The sequence below is a fragment of the Lonchura striata genome, chromosome Z (assembly GCF_046129695.1).
Source record: "Lonchura striata isolate bLonStr1 chromosome Z, bLonStr1.mat, whole genome shotgun sequence".
Classification (NCBI taxonomy): domain Eukaryota; kingdom Metazoa; phylum Chordata; class Aves; order Passeriformes; family Estrildidae; genus Lonchura; species Lonchura striata.
Window position 1 is genome coordinate 31,134,088 of NC_134642.1, and position 19,193 is coordinate 31,153,280.

At 38.4% G+C, this 19,193-nt stretch overlaps 2 protein-coding genes across 6 annotated transcripts in view; both read right to left on the bottom strand.

Annotated features, from left to right (window-relative positions):
• Window positions 1–862: 862 nt before the first annotated feature.
• SETD9 (SET domain containing 9) lies at window positions 863–8,293 on the bottom strand. Of its 3 annotated transcripts, none has more exons than XM_021534327.2 (6): window positions 8,188–8,293; window positions 7,135–7,499; window positions 5,434–5,557; window positions 4,391–4,506; window positions 3,167–3,272; window positions 863–1,007 (listed from the first exon to the last, which is right to left on the bottom strand). In XM_021534327.2, exons 1-6 carry the CDS (start codon window positions 8,271–8,273, stop codon window positions 920–922), a joined length of 885 nt encoding a protein of 294 aa, XP_021390002.2. In that variant the 5' UTR covers window positions 8,274–8,293; the 3' UTR covers window positions 863–919. The 3 variants fall into 3 exon arrangements, with proteins under 3 accessions (XP_021390002.2, XP_077646360.1, XP_021390003.2); XM_077790234.1 differs by having other exon boundaries at window positions 7,135–7,502; window positions 8,181–8,293; XM_021534328.3 differs by lacking the exon at window positions 3,167–3,272.
• A 3,034-nt stretch (window positions 8,294–11,327) lies between these two features.
• Window positions 11,328–19,193, bottom strand: part of MAP3K1 (mitogen-activated protein kinase kinase kinase 1) — a 58,318-nt gene continuing 50,452 nt past the window's right edge. For all 3 annotated transcript variants that reach the window (XM_021534326.3, XM_021534325.3, XM_077790126.1), the window contains exons 16-20: window positions 18,562–18,724; window positions 17,051–17,182; window positions 15,938–16,080; window positions 15,329–15,460; window positions 11,328–13,989 (exon numbers count right to left, since the gene is read on the bottom strand). In XM_021534326.3, the coding sequence (XP_021390001.2) occupies window positions 13,840–13,989; window positions 15,329–15,460; window positions 15,938–16,080; window positions 17,051–17,182; window positions 18,562–18,724 (720 nt within the window). In that variant the 3' untranslated portion in view covers window positions 11,328–13,839. The remainder of the gene's footprint in view (window positions 13,990–15,328; window positions 15,461–15,937; window positions 16,081–17,050; window positions 17,183–18,561; window positions 18,725–19,193) is intronic.

The window sequence follows — 19,193 nt, forward strand, 5'->3', positions numbered from 1 at the left end:
AGCACAGTGCTTCCCAGCTCCTCTCTCATGAGCGTATGCCAACCACAAATTCATTGGGAGGCTTGCTTGGACTTCTGCAGTTAAATACTGGTTTCATCCTTCTGAAAGCAGCTTGCAGACAGCAGCAAAAATTAACGTGGGAATTGTTGCCCCTGTTTATACCAGCAACTGATTGATGAAGTCCTCTTGCAGAATAATAAGCAATGGAAGTTGCCACACGCCAGGAAACTTGCCATGAGTCACTGGAATCAGGACTGGGAGAGGCTTAAAAGCACACAGGACTGGCACGGCTAAAACCAGTGGCTCAAGATGGCCTCAAAATGACAGTGCACGGTGCAGGTACAGCTGAGGAGCCCATAAGCATGGTTCCAAAATGGGCTTCATACACAAGATTAGGGCAACTGCCTGCACTACTGTATTTTTTAAAAGCAAGCTAATACCAAAGAGGTCAACTTCCAAAAAAGGCTTAATAACTACTGCAAATTATGACGACTAGCATTACATATTGTTACACAATTCAAGAGGATAGTCATTCTTCCAAGCTGTGTCCATTTTAAGCACAGGAAATTAAATGGAAAAATACTACAACAGTCCCAGTTACAGACAACTGTGCAATCTGGTAGATTAAATGACATGTCTAGAACTTAGGTTTTAATTTTATGAACTACCTTATGGACAACTAAACACCAATATACAGAAATATCAACAGCAGACATCTGAGAACCTAATGATGCAAATGGTTAAATCTTTACCTATGCATCAAATGTGAACTATTTTCAGAGAAATGCAAGTCTACAGCTTTGCTCTCTGGATGATAAAACTGCAGCTCTCCCTTACACAAAAATGATGATGAAACTTGGAGTACAGGCACCATACATATTTTATTGACACAGATTTCTTCAGTTTTGAATCTACTAATTCAGCTGACAACAGTGTAGTAATTTGAAAAAAGTTCTTCTCCTTGCTTGATGTCTCTGAGAGTGACAAGAACTACACACCTCAAGTGGCTGTAAAAGAAGAAGCAACACATGTGAAAGTGAACAGTTATATTTTCCTTCGAACTGTTTTCAGTTCTTCATTTCAGGAGGCTAAATCAGTGGCCTCATCCAGCTTAGTTTTGAGTAATATATGCAGGGCAGGGAACATGGGAAAACAACAATGGAATACAGAGAGCAAATATAAGCATAACTAATATAATTTAAAAACTCACAGCCTATGTGGGTATGCAAAAACTGTTTCCACTCAATTGTTCCACACAATCATTCAGAGATGAAAATAATTAGTCAAAACTGCAAGACACACTTACTCAGACAAGAGCAGAAGCTACACCAAAGTTCATGCAGCAGAAGCCACTCCTGTGGACACACCTGTCCACAGGTGCAAGCTGGCTAAAGCATCTCTCCTAAGGCCCACCACTATCCAGGAAGATGGCTCCTAACTGCACCAGAGACCTGCTGCCATCTGCAGAGATGGGCAAATTATCACAGAATCACCAGGTTGGAAAAGACCTTTAAGACCACTGAGTCCAACCCATGTCCTAACACCTCAACTAAACCATGGCACCAAGTGCCACATCCAGTCTTTTTATAAACACATCCAGGGATGGTGACTTCACCACCTTCCTGGGCAGACAATTCCAGTACTTTATCGCTCTTTCAGTGAAAAACTTTTTCCTAATATCCAACCTGTGTTTCCCTTGGTGCAGCTTAAAACTGTGTCTGATTCTGTCAGTGGCTGCCTGGTGAAAACCCCCACCCGACTACAACCACCTTTCAGGGAGTTGTGCAGAGTGATAAGGTCACCTCTGGGTCTCTTTTTCTCCAGGTAAAACACCCCCAGCTCCCTCAGTCAGCTGAGACCAAGGGCTGGCGGCAGTTTCTCACAGAGAGATATAGAAATCAACCCCTCTAAACTTCCTTTTAGTGAACGACCATGCCCTAAAACTGAAGTATGTGTTCTGGGAAGGAGAGCACATGCTTTGCATACTGATGAATCAGGAAGTGGGAAACAGTAGCAACTCAAGCCTCCACTATTCAAAATTTAGTGTGAGGCCATTTTGAAACATATGAAACAACAAGGTAAATAAGTACTGAGAACTGTTTTGTAAGACATAAAAAGATCTAGAAAATACATAATCTGCGTTGTCACCATGGTATACATCAGTATCAAAACAAGCACCTAGAAGCAGATGGTATCTTTTCCTGGTAGCAGCACACTGGGAGAAATGATGACCAGAAGACCATATTTTCTCAGACAGGTTTCAATCAAGAGCAAAATACCCCCTTCCTGAAGCAGTCCTATAGTTTATGTGCTTTCACACTTCAAGTACAGTATCCAGGTTTCCTGGGAATTTAGTTCTACTGCTTATTTTATTAGAACTTTTAAAATTATCTGCAGATTCCAAATGCATCTTTAACCTTCACTCAACCAATTCTAAGTAAAATCAGAAAAGCTGTTTTTCCAATATGCACCACAACTTTCTCCAATGAAATTTCAGAGTACTTAAATAACTCCAGAATTACACTACAAGTTGAGATACCTGTTGTTAAAATGCTTATACATCCTTGAAATGAAGAGGATCATCTGAGAAATACTTCCAAGTATATTCTAATTTCTGAAAAAAGGTGGACTTCCAAATCATAAACAGGATGTTGTAATTTTACTAATTGTACTGTAATTGTAAGCCCTTGTATAGGCACAGTATTTAACTTGTCTCAATACAATTTTAGGTTCCTTCTTGCAAATTCACCTGCTTATTTGTCATAGAAGCAGAAGGCATGGAGAGTAAGAAGCCTAAATCTTAATTATCTCAGAAGGGCTTTGGTCAAGGCTGAAGCATATTTGAGATACATGCTGAAAAACCTCAGTACTGCAATACAAAGTACAACTACACCTTTATGGGATTCAGAAATTGCACTATAGTGCAACACTGCTTGTAAAACTGTCTTCAGAAATATGCCGATTTCATGTGTGAAAATGTGGAAAAAAGAATGAGGCGTCTTGTAATTAAAATTAATGCATTCTGAGAGGTAAGTCTCCCATTGCACACTTTTGTGTAACTCATCTTTATGTGATTTGTTATTTTTCAACCATGTCTGTCTTTTCTTTACACATGCAGTATGCTTTGTATCACACAAATCTATGAGCTCTTTCATTTGCTGCCAACCTCTCTATGTCATGACTGTAGACGATGTTTGGAAGATATTGTTTCAATTCTACTGGAAAATGTCCTGGCACATCAAACTCTTGATAACACACGTTTGCTGTTCTTTCTAGGAATAATAAAAAAAAAAATTATTAGATAGGGCTTAGAGATGTGTAAAAACATCAAATGTACTGCTACAGAAGAACCAGATGCTTCATCAAGCCTGAAAACCATTCCTCTATTGGGAGGTACTGCACTCCTCTGCAGGCCTATTTTGAATTACACAAGAGGTACACACAATCAACTATAGGAGCTTTGCCCAGTTATCAACATGTCAGTGAAGAGGCACATCTTGTTTAGTGCCAGGGGTAGTTTACAGCACTGCTAAAGGTTACAAATACACAGTGTCTGCTTTTACAATTAAAATAAATTGGAAAATATTTTTGCCTGGTGGCAAAACATATCAGAAATATAGGCAGGGAGAAAATCACCACTCACACAGAACACAACCTGGAAGAAACAGTTTCATGGAACAACCCTGTATCTCTGTGCCAATCCTCATTTTGCTCTTCTAGCAACCTTTCTGAATGCTACTTGGAGGCAGAGAATGTTTAGTTTAATGCAGGCTATGAAAGCCACTTAGAAGCTAAATATTGTGTCAATTCAACTTTCTGTACAGTACAATTGTTCCCATAAGTTACTTAAGACCAACAGTGACACAGAATAAGTAGCTCCCTTCTTCATGTCCAACAAGTCAGATTACAACATCAGTTTCCTAGATTTTGTGCATAAACGTCAGGAAGTCTAAAAAAAGGTCTTACAGTTCAAAGTGAGCAGTGATAGAATCTTACTGTACATGTCACTGTGTAGTTTTCTCATGAAGCCTCCTAGAACAATACTGGGGAAGTTGATCTGCAGCTCTACTGTCTTAGTCTGGTGGTACTTTGCCACATATCCTTTCCCACCATCTCACTTTTGGGGTGTATGCCTTTTATTCTACATATTAGGAGGGAAACTGGAGCATCACTGAGAAAAGAAAAAGTATATTTGAAGTATTGCTGCATGGAAGGATTCTAACACTCAATGGTGACAAAAAACACCTATGAAAAGTTTTACTCCCAAAGTGCTTGTTTTAAACAGTACTACTTCCCCCCAAGATCAAATTCCTATTCTCTGTGTCACCTTCAAAATAATTTATATCCATAAAGCCAAACTCATACTTGGAAAATTTACCTGGCAACTTACCATGTGAGCAGTTGTTGACATACTGTCCCACTGCCAGTGGGTTTTGCAGGGTGTCTGTGAGCCAGCTCTCATCGCTCATTTGAAAAGGGCCAAGTTGATCTCTTCTGCTGCAAGACCTGAAATGCCCAACAGTATTAGTGTGGATCATGGATTCTCTGTCTAACAGGTGATCTTACTTCCTCTGGAGGAATGGCCACAGTCACTGCATAAACTTACAGCTGCCCAACCCACCTGGGGTAGAGGGCATGTGCATAGACCAGCAGCTCCCACTACTCTGTGGTGTCCTTCAGACTCTGGTGAAAGAATCTGCACAAAACTAGCACACACTCTTCCACAAATCATCATCTAATGTTCCCATTACAGAAGTGTCAATGCCTTTCACTCATCTCTTAAAATGCAAAGACTCATTAGCTTTCAACCCATTCCAGAAATTAAAATCTGGTATTAGTGGGTATTGCTATTCAAACTAGGTATTATTTTATATCAACCTCATAGTTATTTTCAAATCATATTTAAACACAAATTGCAACAAATTATATTTTGAGGTAAATTAGCCAGTTAGCTGTGCCAGGGGAAGTTCAGACTGGACATTATGAAAATATTCTTTACTGAAAGGGTGGCCAGTCACAGGGCTTCTCTGGGAAGTGGTCACAGCACCAAGTCTGTCACAGTTCAAGGAACCTGTGCGTGATGCTCTTAGTCACACAGTTCAGTTTTAGGTAGTCCTGCACAGAGCAGGGACTTGGACTTAAGGAAGCAAGTAAGTTAGAGTAACAGCTCAGAAACATTTCAATACTTTTACTGTACATCCTGCTCTAGTACAGCTATCTTTTGTACAGGTAAGTCTTCTACATCAAAATGCATCTCACTGTGTGTTACAGATGACTCAAGTACATAATGGATCACATCCAACATCTCTCAATCTTGTGCTGCTTGCATTATGCACAGGTGGCTGACAACCAGGGTAAGAAACAGGGAACTAAGATGTGGTGTACCCCTGTTTTAAATCAGATGAGTGACAATCCTCTATTTCTTCTGCTTACCTGTACACTGATCTTGACAGTCCTTTATCATTCCCATCAATAAGAACACCATCAATGCACCTAAAAATAAAGGGATTGCCAAGGGACTGGAAAAAGATGGGCTCATGCTTTCTGTATACTGTACCTGTTGCAAGACAGATATTATTTCAGAAGAAAGTAAGTTAACTGTCAGAATGGGCTTTCAATCCCCTCCAGACAGAAACTCAAAGGAAAGACAGGGGGCCTGAGAGGAGTCCTGTCTCAATGAGTGACACTGACATCTGTAAACCTACCAGCTTTCAGATACAACTTTTTTGGATGTAAAGAATCCCCTCTCAATTAAATGAGCTGGTATATTCCAAAGAGAGAAGCCTCACAGGAAATCATAGAAGGCCTGAATCAAATATCTTTAGGAGAGGTAGATAAAGCCTTACAGAGTGCTTCAGAGCTGAAAACATCAGGTGATATCTGTTCAGGAAAGCACAGCTTAAGATACTATGCTATTTTATTACTACTGTGTCAGGACTCTGAAAAACACACGCAGATTGAGCAAAGAATCTGAAACAACTACCTCCATTACCCCAGGGATTTAGTTTGGTCCAGGAGATGGAAAATGACAAATCAAGAACAAACTATTTCAGCAGACTGTTTCCCAAATCTGAGGAGAGGACTTAACCTGCCATGACTTCCAAGCACAGAAGTGCATCCAGGAAGTTGACTGCCTTGCCATTTTTCGTGAAATTGTTGCCCTGCATCCCCGACACCCACTATATCTTCAGCACCTCTCTGCAGAAATCCTGCATTGCAATCGCACAAGGAGCCAGGCAAAGGCCACAGGCAGGCTGCAGTCCCTGTACGCAGGTCTCATGCCCAGCCCCATAGGTCATTACCCTGAGAAGGCATTTCAAGAGCCCATCCTCTTGTTTTGCCAGAAGAGTTGTTACAGGAGACTCTGAATGAGCCTACGCTCACATCTAGCATGTATACCTGAAATTTGAAGTGAACTGCAGAAGTGGCAGGCTCTCTCGCTGTCACTCAACAACTAGGCAGTTCATGGGTAATCAGTGCATAAGCCAGAGACCACAGGGGATGATTCTGCTGGCAGATGAAACAGAAACAAACCCAAAGCAACTCAGCAGAGCTGCTGGCTTGGCCATACTGATACAATTACAAACCTTTTTAAGCACTGTATGAAAATACAGTTCCAAGAAATGAGGAAGACAGAAGTGCTCATTTTTCCAAACACACTTCATAGAATAAAGTTCTGCTAAATTAAGGTTTTATTTTCATTCTCCATTTTGTACTTCTGTACTTTGAAGAAACTCATGAAATTGTCTACTGACCTGTGTGGAGATCTCAAACCTCATTTTTCAAATCCTGAACCAAAATGAAAACCCCAAGAAATTAAACTGTTCTGTTCATCTACTTTAAATTTCTCCTGTGCATTTACATTTAAAGAATCTGGAACAAATTTTGCAGCTGCAGGAAAATCAGGCTTTAAGTAATAAATTTTTTTATAAACAAAATTTATCCTTCCCAATATTGTTTTTTGTATTTCAAAAATAACTCTAGACAGTTTATAAATATTCTCATGCAACCTAACTGATGATTTGAATGACAGAAAGAAAACGCATAGAATAAAAATGAGAGATCTTTGGCATTCCATGATCAGATGGTCGGAAGTCCCATGTAACTGAATAAAAAATAAGAACATTCCATTACCAGGATACATAGACACAACTGTCCCTTTCGGAACAAAACCTTTGGTAACAAAGACTCCAGTTCCAGCAGACACCAGTGAACTCCTGTCTTTGCTAACAGCGAACCCAAGCGTGTTAAACAAAACTTCCTCAGGACTAAACACGTGCTGACCCTGATGGTTACAAGAATCTACTTTCAACCGCTTCTGCTCCACGGTAAGTAATTCCAGATACTGACACTTGACTTCTGGAAGTAAGGCCAGAATATTTGCTTGTCTACTGAAGTCATTTATGAACAGAGCTTTAAATGTTTTCAGTAGTGTTTCAAAGACATCTTCATCAGCAATAATTTTGTCTTGAGAGCTTTCAGGAACATATCGAAGGGTCCTGTAAAGAAAAAAAAAAAATTAAATTAGAAACATATACTACCTTTTTTTCTAAATAGAGAAGAGCCATTTTGCAGCACCAGTAACTTTGATATGCTGTTGTTTTAGAAAACCCCAAGCTTTTTTCATGCTTGTTCAAGATAAAGCCACTGTTATTAAAACACTAAAAGACTGTTTAGTAAAAACCATTACCTGTTCTACTAACCATCATCTCTGAGTATTTAACACAAGTTAAGCCCTAATGAGCTCTCAGTGAAAAAGGCACCAAAAATAAAGCAGAATTATAATAACGTTTATTAAAAAAACCAAATAGTTCATTACATTTTAAATTAGGTAAAACAAATATTGCATGGGCAAGGAAGGTTTTAATTTAGGTACTTATTTTAATTTTGTTACTTATGTCATGATAATTTAAATGTAAACACTACTACTATGATTAAAATAGGGCATACACATCTTACCAACAATAAATTATCTATGTATCTATCTATCTATTTATCTGTGTATCTATCCTTTAACATTAAACACCATTTTAAGGTGTCTCACGAAGAATTTCACGACAGCCGAGGGGCGACCAATGCCGAAGCATTTCTGAGTGGCAAACCCGAGTGAGCTCCTGCGGCGGCCCAGAGCATCCCGGCGAGGGGCAGCGGGTCCGGGCGGTGTCCGGGCCGGTCCGTGCGCCTCACCTGCGCTGGCGGCGGAGGTTGAGGGCGAGCCAGGGCACGAAGCGGTAGCGGTAGGAGCGCCAGCGCCGCCGCAGCTCCCGCAGCATGGCGGCCGCCCCGCGAGCATGCGCGCCGCCCCGGCACACCGCGCCCGCGCCAGCTGCAACGGCCAATCCGCGCTCCGGACACACGCCGGCGCCTTTGTGTCCTGAGCTGCCATTGGCTGCGCGCGGCCGGCGGGCCGTGCCGAGGCTGAGGGGCCCGCGCTGCCCAGAGCGGGAGAGCCGCGGGCACCGGGAGCCACGGCGCGCAGCTCCTGCCTGCACACCCACGGGCCAAAATACACACGGTTCTCTCGGAACAATGTTAACACTGCACCTTCTGCGTTGTACTGAACGATCCAAAAAGACAAGATCAGAGGAAAAGGTGGTTTAAAAATTTTGTAGAAGCGAGCGCTAAAGACCACTCCTTACACTGTCAGATCCCCTCAAAAATCATCCAGCGCCTGCTTCTAGCGATGCTAAGGGCTGTTAGTGCTTCAGATGGTTACAGAACGAATTAGGTTGGAAAAGACCTCTCAGATCGAGTCCAACCCATGACCAAACACGTATCACTGTTCAATCTTCGCTTGAACATCTCCAGGAACAGTGACTCCATCACCTTCCTGGGCAGCCCATTCCAAAGTCTAACCATCCTCCCTGCCAAGAAATTCCTCCCGATATCCAACCTGAACCTCCCGCACGGCTGCGTCTGGCCAAATCCTCACACCGTTTCCTGGGAGGAGAGGCCAGCTCGCACCTGGCTCCAATCTCCTTTGAAGCAGGTTACATCCAAACTTTTTTCTCCAGGCTGAGCCCCCCACCCCAGCCGAGCTCCCTCAGCTGCTCCCCGTGAGACTCGTGCTCCAGAGCTGTGATCCACCTCATAGAAAGGGTGGCTCAGTTAGAGACCTGAGTCTTGCTACCCTTCCCTCCACGCTTTTAGCTAGTATGTGGCTGTGGTAACAAGCAGACATGTACTTTGTAGCATCATACGCTACAAATTAAGTAGATTTAAAGGCGCTTCCCACTGACTGATGTACATCAAGCAGCATCAATGTACACGGATTGAAGGGATATACTACAAATCACAAGCATTTTCAAACAGGGGCATAAGCCCTTTTGTTGCCACATTCTGCCATTCAGCCATCACTTACCTCTAAGGTAATTAAAAAACAAAAAAATTACTGAGGAAAACAATTGCTCAGTAATTGGTCTTCAGAAATTAGCAATGGCCCCCAAATCATTCTCTACATACCACCACAGGTGTAAAGATAAGGGTAATGTTATAATTTTTGGCCACTGTTGTCTTTTGGCTGCTCAGATACCCTAGTTTGACAAAATTTTTATCTTTGGATGCTGCTCCTTATCTTCAGTTCTAGTTTAACACTGCCAGTGAACTCTGAAAAGAAGAACACGTATGCATGTACTTTATTCGGAAAGCAGTTTAAAAAATATGGAGCATTTGAGAATTGGTTTTGGAGTAAACAGAGAAATCAGACCTCAAAACACTCTGAGGGGTTAGACTCCTTCCTCTGGACCTGAAATTTTGACAGGGATTTGGGAGTTTCAGACAGGCCCCTCAAAGCAATAGAACTATCAGAATTAACTTACCATTTCAGAGCTTTTACAAATACTTAAAGTTGTGCGTTGATTTATTCCACAATCACTTCAATTCTACCGTTGGCCTGCCTCATCTTTTCCAAGAACAGGAGCTGCATGAAGGGCTGTTGCGAACTGAAGGAATGGAGGGGAAATGCAGGAAAAGGCAGAGCGGCTGCCGCAGTGCTTCCCTGCCATCTCCTGGCCTTCCCCGGTAACTACAGGGAAGAAAGGTCTCACTTCAAGACCTGCAACTCTGGTTTCAGCAGCCGTGTGCTACAACCAGAAAATACCACACATGTTCACTACATCACATGGATACTGTGGCTCTGAAAAGTAAGGTGGTCACAGCGTGATTCGGGCCATTAAGGAAGACTAAGCAACGAGTGAAAAGTTAGGAAGGGAAATAGAGAGCTTTGGGAGGTGGGCTGTCAGGCCACAACAGCCATGCCCACTTTCATGTAATGAAAGGACATATGTGACATTCCAACATGTTCTGGAGGCAGTCCTTAGCCTTGAGTGAGAACTTGCAAAGGTGAAACACTGTCAGACTTCAACCTATGACCAACATGCTGAAATGTGATTTTATTCCCACCAGAGAGGTCACACCAGGCATAGAGCTTACCTGTGGGAGAATTGAATGTGCCCTGTGCACATACGGGATTCCCTAAGTAGGTGTCTGCTGGGCACCAGTGATCTCTGCCATCCTTTGTTCCTATAAAGGAGGCTGCAACATTACAAATAGGACACAGTACTGCAGGATTTGGAACTTCTCTAGTAAATCAGATAAAGATACGTTATAGTAAGTTTATCTCCTACTTAATCCTTGCCATGTATTTTCCTGTCTCACATTTCAGGTAATACATTTCTCTGATTTGAGAAATCAGGTATTAGAATTTATTTGAAGATCTCTGCTGCCAGTTTTTTCTGAATTGATACACTTGTATCTCTATCTGCAAAAAGTCTCATACCCAATAAAAATAACAAAATGCAGTTCTTCAAAATATAAAATTTATAGTCAAGAAAGCCTATAGTTGAATTTTATTTCCCTAAAAAAGATTAATTTATAATTTTTTTTTAAATCTGGAGAAAGACAAGAACTTAAATAAGCCCTAGCTTTGCAATATATGCATAACAAAAGGCTTATGTTTGCTATTAAAATCTCCACCAACAGAATCATTTCACCAGATACAAAAAACAACAGATTTACTTCCAACATACACTTCAATGGTTCCAGAACTTACCTAACCAGCACACTTGAATAGGTAATTGTTACATTTGCAGTAATTTAGACAACTCCTGGCTTAAAGGAATAATCAAGTGAGATTCTTAGATAACAGTGCTCTCGTAAGAGAAGTTTATTTATCCTTAATTAAAGTCTTTGTTTCTGCTCTTTATTAGAAACTAAGTCTTGATATGTCAAGTGTATGAAGTTGTGTATGAACCGTAAAGTGTACCAGAAATATGTTATTTCTATCAGTTAAAGGAATGTGTTTGTCTTACAGTAAGCAAAGGACAAAGTTTGTTCAAAAACTTTTATTTACTATAAAGACAAAAACCACCAAAATACGTACAAATTATACTATATAAAATTGGTTCAATGGGGTAAAAATTTTTAATTAAAATATCTTGATATATTTAAAATAACAAAGGATACAATGAAGCCAAATTTCTTAACCCAGAGATTTCTGTAAAATTTGCTTGCACAGTAAGGTGCTAATAGAAGTTAGCCCTTAAGCCCTGGAAATCTTAGGAATCAGTCACATAGCAAATATAATTTCATTGTGAAAGTGAACTTTGGTAGAAGAAACTCTATAGGACACCTGAGGTAGTAGAAACTGGAATAAACAGCAGTAGACGTTATTTACAACTTAAGTACCAAATAACATTAAGAACACAAAAAATAATTACACAATACAATTTTCAGTCCAGCTTTGATCCAAAGAAAATAAGAATATTACATCACATCTCCATTTTAAAAACACCACAATTACCAGCAAGCCGAGGGAAATGCAAACTCAAACAAATGCATTTGGACACCTAAGAGGCAGTTTGAGTTTGAAATGTGGTATGCATGGTGATCTACATAGTAATACTGATTAGCTGAGGTTCATCAGTTTATACAGTTTACATTTCTGCCAGAAACAGTATTAATCTGAAAACTGATCTTCCAGTACTTGAATTGGCAAGAGTGCATCCTTTAAAGCTTGCACATATGAAAGACTTGGAAACAATCTTATTAGAATGAGAAATTCTAAAGTGGTCAAAAAAAAGTCAAGTACAAAACAGAGCTACCAAACTTCACATTTCTGTATTATCTTTTTAACTCTTCAAAGTCTGCCAATCTTCAAAAAAAAAGGAATGTTAAATTTCCAAAAGAAACACATTCACAACTAATGACATGTTTTTTTTTTTTTTTATTAATATGAGCACTATCATTCATGTAAACTTATCTTTAAGATGTCTTGCTTCCAATTTGTATTATACACTTTAAAGGTACTATAGCTTATTTAGTTTGTCCTGAGTCTTTGAAAAGAACCAATTCTATTTGAGTCCAACAATCCAACTGGCTTCTGAAGAGTTATGACATGAACAGTATTTTTTTCAAAATGGATTAAACACAATCATTATTAGATTAAAAAAGATCCCCATTTTTAAAAAAGCAAAAGAAAAAGCTGCCATTTTCCTTCAGAATTACATGCATCATGATCTAAAAACCTGCCTTTAAAATAATTTTAAAAACCTGTTAAAAAAAAAACAAAACTCCACATCTCCTAAAAACCAACAAGTTTTGCACTACAGGTGAAGCTTTACTTCACATTTTACTTTATCTTGATCTTCAAGTCCAAGTTTGCTCCTTGTTAAAATAAATACCTTTCTTACGGTAATATTTTTAACATTTTCAAATTAAATTACCACTAATGGCTACAGTAAATAGATGATGTACGGCAGAAGGAAAACAGCAGGTAAAACTTGTTATCAGTAGAGAATGTAACCTCAGTTTCTTTACACAAAGAATGAGATTTGCTCATTTGGCACCTGCTCACACTGAAGTACATGCCAAAGTCTCCCATAAAAACTTTAATGGAAGCTGGGTTTGGGGGGCCCTTGACATGAACTTCTCTACACCATTTGCCAGAAGAAACTGCTATATGAAAAAAAGGCTCAACAACTTCTAGCATGGTTCAGACTAAGTTGCTTTATACAGAACAGTCTTGTTTATTAAATAACCTATACTATCAGAGCCTTCAACATATCCTTGTTGAAGGTGGCATTTTATCCCAGATTTCCAGCAAATCTGGTTTTAAAACTCTTGTGTCAGGAAAATATTCCATGACACAGCTTGCATCTTTTTTTCTAACGACTATTTTAAAATATCCCCTTTTCATGAAAGTTAAAAATACAAAGAAAACAAACTTTGATTTCAAAAGAAATTACATGGCCAGCAGCAAATGCACAGTGAACCATGAGTGCCTGCTCTTACTTTATAGGAAGGCAATGCTTTTTTTTAAGTTTTCATCAATATTTGGATTTGTTACTCAGAGAGCATCATATAATCTGTAAAAGGGACAGATACAGAATGTCCTTTTAACCAGTATTGAAAACTTACTAATTGCAGAGCATCTACATGTGAAATTGAACAGTGATTGCAATATTAAAACAGATCTTGAGCCTCTCAGCTTCTAATACTGCTGAAAAAGTGCTCTAAATAAAATAAAAATCACTTACCTGCTAAATAATCATGCAGATTTAAGGAAAAATGTTTTTATGTTAACACAGAGCCAGATGTTTGAAAAGGCACAATTTACAAATCTCTGCATGAATTGTCATATGTTGCATACTGAGCTTAGGTAAAGATCTTGATTTGTCAATCACATACTTAGGTAGGGTCCTCCACTGGCCTTATGTTCTTGATGTATCTATCATTAAGGCCAGCAGAATAATATAATTTGCTGCACGTAACTGCGCTGCAAGACAGTTACTGTATATTCAGTAGTGTTTTCTTCAGTATTTCAGCCTTACAAATAAGTAGCTACCATGTGGTACGGAAGACTGGGTGTTTCAGCAGCTCCCTTGAAGGTGGTCTGTCCTGAGGTTGAAGTTCTAAACATCGAAGAGTCACATCTTTCAAGCCTGGAGACAGATGTGTAGGGATTGATGGAGCAGTAGTTGCACTAGCAATCTGAACAAGGGGAAATAACTTTTTAGAAGTCAGTGATTATGCCCCCCTCTCCTAGCCCAAAAACATTCTACAAACTGATAATTTCAGCTGGTGAGTTAGATTTATGAACTTTTCTCCATTCAGCATGTTTCCTACCACAGTTTGAAGATTACGTTACTACTTTCAGTTTATTGTCCTTATGCCTATTGCTTTTTAGTTTGATTCTCTCCTGATACTTTTCTCTAAAAGTTCTTCTCACAGCAAGAGATGTCACAGCAAGATCTTGCAGTGACATCTCAGAGCAGGCCACAGGAGAAGCTCCTACAGCACACATATGGACATTCTTTAGTCTAGTAGCTGCCTTCACTGTTAAATGGAATAAGTCACCATGGAGAGAGATTAAGCTGTGCGATGTAACACTACAAGAAGTTAAACTGGGTGTGCTTTCTTGCACTGCCTTTTACTGTCTTTCTGCTACTACCCCAAAGGCAAATATTTCTCAGAAAGACAGATCCCTCCAAACCAAATTAATTTTGTCTAGCTGGATTAAAGCAGGATGACTGGGAACACTAGAGTGGCACCACCATATTCACAGCAGTGCAGAACCAAGACAATTACATCTCTTAGCACAAGTGATTTTACTTAGAACATATCTGAGTACTGCTGTGCAATGTCTGTTCTCTGCAACTTCCTTTACCTGCAGCAGTATTTTTTTCATTCATGCCTACAGTTCAACTAGACCTTTAGAATAACTAACTGATTTTAGCCTGAAACATGAATGCCAAGATGAATGATCTAGCAAGCAAAGGAAGGGGCAAAATTCATATATAATATGGCATAACGGAAAATATCTTCCAGAAAATCTGATCATGGAATATTAGGTTTTTATAAAAGGACTTTCCCCACTGTGAAATATGAATACTTACACAGACAGTTTACAGAAGAACAAGCTTCTGTATTTTACAGGATTGTAAGAAAAAGTTCACATCTCAATCTTCTGCCTAATTTAAGATTAACTCTATTTCTATTTTTTTTTTTTTTTAGGACGGTGCCCCAGCACATGGTGGGGAAGGTAGAACTAGATTACCTTTAAGGTCCTTTCCAATGCAAACCATTCTATAATGATTTTGAATAGCATATATTAACATATTTTTTTTTGTATCAGTCTCTTTGTTTTTTTTAGAGAAGCCAAGTATGATTATATTGGTACCAGTATTGCTTCTGTACTACCAGCTCCAACACAAAAAAAAGGTATTGCAACAAGCCCTGCTACATGCACACTTTTCTAAAATTCACATCACTGTATACAAGACTTACTTGTCATCTTTTGTAGTATGTTGGTAATAACAAAATACCTTACCTTAAATATTAGAGCAAGATGATTGGAGTGTTTTTCTGCATTCCAAGGAGGTTTAGCACAAGCCATTTCTATGACAACACAGCCAACACTCCACACATCACAGCTCCTTCCATATTGCTGACCTCTCAGGACCTGAACAGACAAACACCAAAAATCAGATAATATAATTCAAAGTATCTTAGCCCTAAGTAATTTAGAAGTAAACCTCAACACATCAAACAAGTGTATTCTGATTCACATTTCAGGTAAAGAGAGTGACCAGTGATGTAAATGCCACAACATTTATACAGGTTTAGAGACCTAGTAAATAAAATACTTGACCAAGTGGCAAGCAAAGTACCTTGCAATAGCTAGTTTTTGAGCAAATGGTCATTTCGGCATTAGTAACACCACTTGTGATAACTGTATCTTGTAGCATACTACTTTAAACAATGACAACAAGAAAGAAATGTTATCATCACCATGTTGGCATAATTCCTAACCTTTAGGACAAAGGCATTTAAAACACATTTGAAGCATAAACAGCAAATTTCTGTTATTTGGCTACATCAATTAGCTTAAAGAGTCCAAACAAACTTTTTGAAATCACTTTAAAAATTGTTTTCTTACCTCTGGTGCCATAAATGCAATAGTTCCCAACAACTGTCCCTGAAACTCCCCAGCACCAGTTCCTTTTGATGCCAACCTGGCTGCAGCTCCAAAATCAGCAATTCTTAATCTATGACCCGTGCTGTCAATTAGCAAATTGGCACCTGTCAACAGTACAATAAAAATACTACTAGTTGGTTTTCTATTAAAGGCAAAAGGATGAACAGACACTTGACAATTTTCCTCTCTGCACTTCAAAATTATAAAACAGTTTGACATTCCCCACCTCAGTATCAAGGAAATCTAAAAATCAAGGATACAGTCTAATAACCTCACTTTTCTCTTATGCCTGAATGATACTGCTTGAGGTTGTTTGAGAGATTTCAAGAGGCAATCAAATTTTCAAAGTACAACAAACACACAGGATTCTGGAACAATGCTTGGAGATGGTATAATGGAAGAAAATAGTGACCCAAAGGCCCGAAGGCTTTCATTGCCTGCAGCTCCTCATGAAATTTAAAGTGATTTCATTATCAAGAAACCCTGAGTTGCCTTAAAGATAATTGCAAGCAATTTAAAGTTTTACTGTTTCAAAAAGAATTAGTAAAGACATATTTGCCATCCATATGTTCTACTTATATAAATATACCACCAGTTCATGTAAGACTGGTATTTCCCAGTTAAGTTTACATGTTACTCAGGGTACAACTGTATTTATCTTCAATAAAGATGAAGGAAGAAAACTCACCACCACACATTACAAATCTGTCCTCGTTATCTTGGTTTGTTCACAGATTTTACTATCATTTCAGTGTAAACATTAACATTCATTTAAGTAGCAATAGTATTAAAACTGTATGGCAACTTTCTATCTTATTTTAACCAACTCAGAAAGACAATTTTCCTAAACTATTAGCACAGCTAGCAAATACCCACAAGCTTGCTACCAGCATTTTGATTATGTCAGTAGCATTTTGATTAATTTCAGCAATAGAGTTTCGTATAAATGATCAGACAAACCCAGTAGAAATACCAGTCCTGAGACAGCATCTGAGGGAATGAACATGTCTTAGGCCAAAACATATGCTGCTTTCTGAATACTCCTTCTAATAGAATTTATCAGGTTATTCTCACCTTTAACATCTCTATGGATTATCTGATTCTCATGGAGGTAAGAAAGGCCACGTAAAAGTTGTTCTGTGTAATTAATAATAACCGATTCTTTGAAGGCTCCATATTTGCTTAGCAAATGAGCAACTGAACCCCCTAAAAGACAAAACAATACATTCTATCAACACTTACACATTCTGTTACTAGAGTGCAACACTGCATCCTAAAATTGGAACTTGATATTACTATTTGTAATTAATATTTCTCCTTCTCCTACTCCCAAAAATTAAAATAATTTCATAGGCAAAGAGTGATGTAGTTCATCCCTCAATTACTTTCTAAATGGAATTGTACACATTAAAGACAAAAGTCTTCATGCTTCCTAATGATTTTATACTTCCTTAAAAACAATACTTTACCCACACTTAACATTAATGTGTAAACAGCAGAACATTAACTATTTTTAAGGCAATAGGTAAGTACAACCTCTATCAAGTATTTCCTCTTAATATCTTAATTTACGTTTGTTATCATTCAATACATAGAACTTCGCAGACAAGCAAGGAAAAGTAGTATCTTCCTCAATTTTCAAACTGCTAACAGAGTTTCAATATTTAGGATATCCAATTTTTCTCTTGAAGTATTGTAATATAGCTGGGCTTGAATGAGGAAAACACATTTCCTGACATTTAACTGTCTAAATAATAATATTTCAGAAAAAAATACATTTAAAAAGTTTGGCCCTCTAAATGTTAAGAAAATATTTTTTGCACTACTTCTTGTAATGACACATACTTGGGGCTTTGCATGTTAGCACTCTGACCACAATTTAGGGTGCAATGCTTTCATTTACAGCAAATAAGGATGTATAAAACACCACTTAATAACTGGACAGCAGCAACATATAATACATTCATTAAATTAATAAAACTACTTCTCAAAATAAATACAGATTTTCTTGTGCCTGCTCTATACAATTATGAAAAATATTTCAATTTTTTTACTAGATTACCAGTTAGAGTTCTAAGGTTTTAAATAATTTTTCCAAAAGCACTATTTACTACTTATTATTTGAAACTTACTTTAAATGTTCTTAAATGCCTTTGCATGTCATCTGACAAAATTTCTATGAAAAATCTCGGGACAAAAATAAATGACTGGTATTCCAAACTTTCTAGCAATTTTATTAAAAGTAATAACCTATAGCTACACAGATACACTGAAAATGCAAGAGTTTGAGACACAGTCACTTCAGTTGCAAATACATCAACATTTATAACTCCTCACTTGGAGTCAGAAATGGAAGGAAAAGTCAGGGTTTCCAACTGCTTTAACTGTATGACAGATTAGGTATGGAAGATTCCAAATCACAAAAGGATGCACCACTAAGAATATTGCTACGAGCACTTCAGCTGTTCTGTAAGTACACCTTTATACTGATTGCGAACACAGCAATGAAAATATAAATTCACAACCTCAAGTGATGCAACACCATGTATTTCAAGACTCAAACAGTATTTTCATCCGTTGTTTACCTGCCATCCATTCAATAAAGAGGTTATAGTTGCTCTTCTCACATGTAGCACCCAACATTCGAATAATGTTAGGATGGTTCAGATGACTCATCATCCTTATTTCTTCCCTCAGTGCTTCAACCACCTCTTCTTGCTCAGATGATGTGTTCCTGACATATGTCACCTGTTTTGAAATATGGTATTCAGACTTACTAATTTAAGTACAAGTCCTATAATCGCCTTTCAGTACAGCAACAAGAAAGGATGGTTTTCACCATCTGGAACTGCTTTTTTACCTCAGGCCCCATTAGCTGAGAACATACCTCCATATGAGACAGTCATAGAAAATTAAGAGTGATCTTCTATGTACAAACAAAAACTTCTCCAAGTAGACTGCAGAAACATCCCTCTTTTCACCTCTGTTTAAACTAGGAAAAAACCCTTCATTTCCAAATATTGAGGAAAAGGAAGAAAGAAAAGGCTTGAAATGGGATCCTCAGTGTCACTTATAAAATTTTACCAGTTAAATGATAAATATTTCATAACTAAAGCTCTTACAGAAATTCAGCTTGACAGAAGTAATGGTATTGGAGTCAATCTCAGATGTGATGCATCCTAAATATGATGTAACGGTAGGCTGCAGGGAATTTCCC

What these genes read in the sequence shown, in the direction of transcription:
- SETD9 (XM_077790234.1), bottom strand. Translation starts at nt 8,293, where the DNA reads ATGCTCGCGGGGCGGCCGCCATGCTGCGGGAGCTGCGGCGGCGCTGGC. An exon ending in CTGTCAAGATCAGTGTACAG is followed by an intron (nt 4,507 to 5,433) that starts GTAAGCAGAAGA and finishes TGGGCATTTCAG; the next exon opens with GTCTTGCAGCAGAAGAGATC. An exon ending in TGTCAACAACTGCTCACATG is followed by an intron (nt 3,273 to 4,390) that starts GTAAGTTGCCAG and finishes TATTATTCCTAG; the next exon opens with AAAGAACAGCAAACGTGTGT.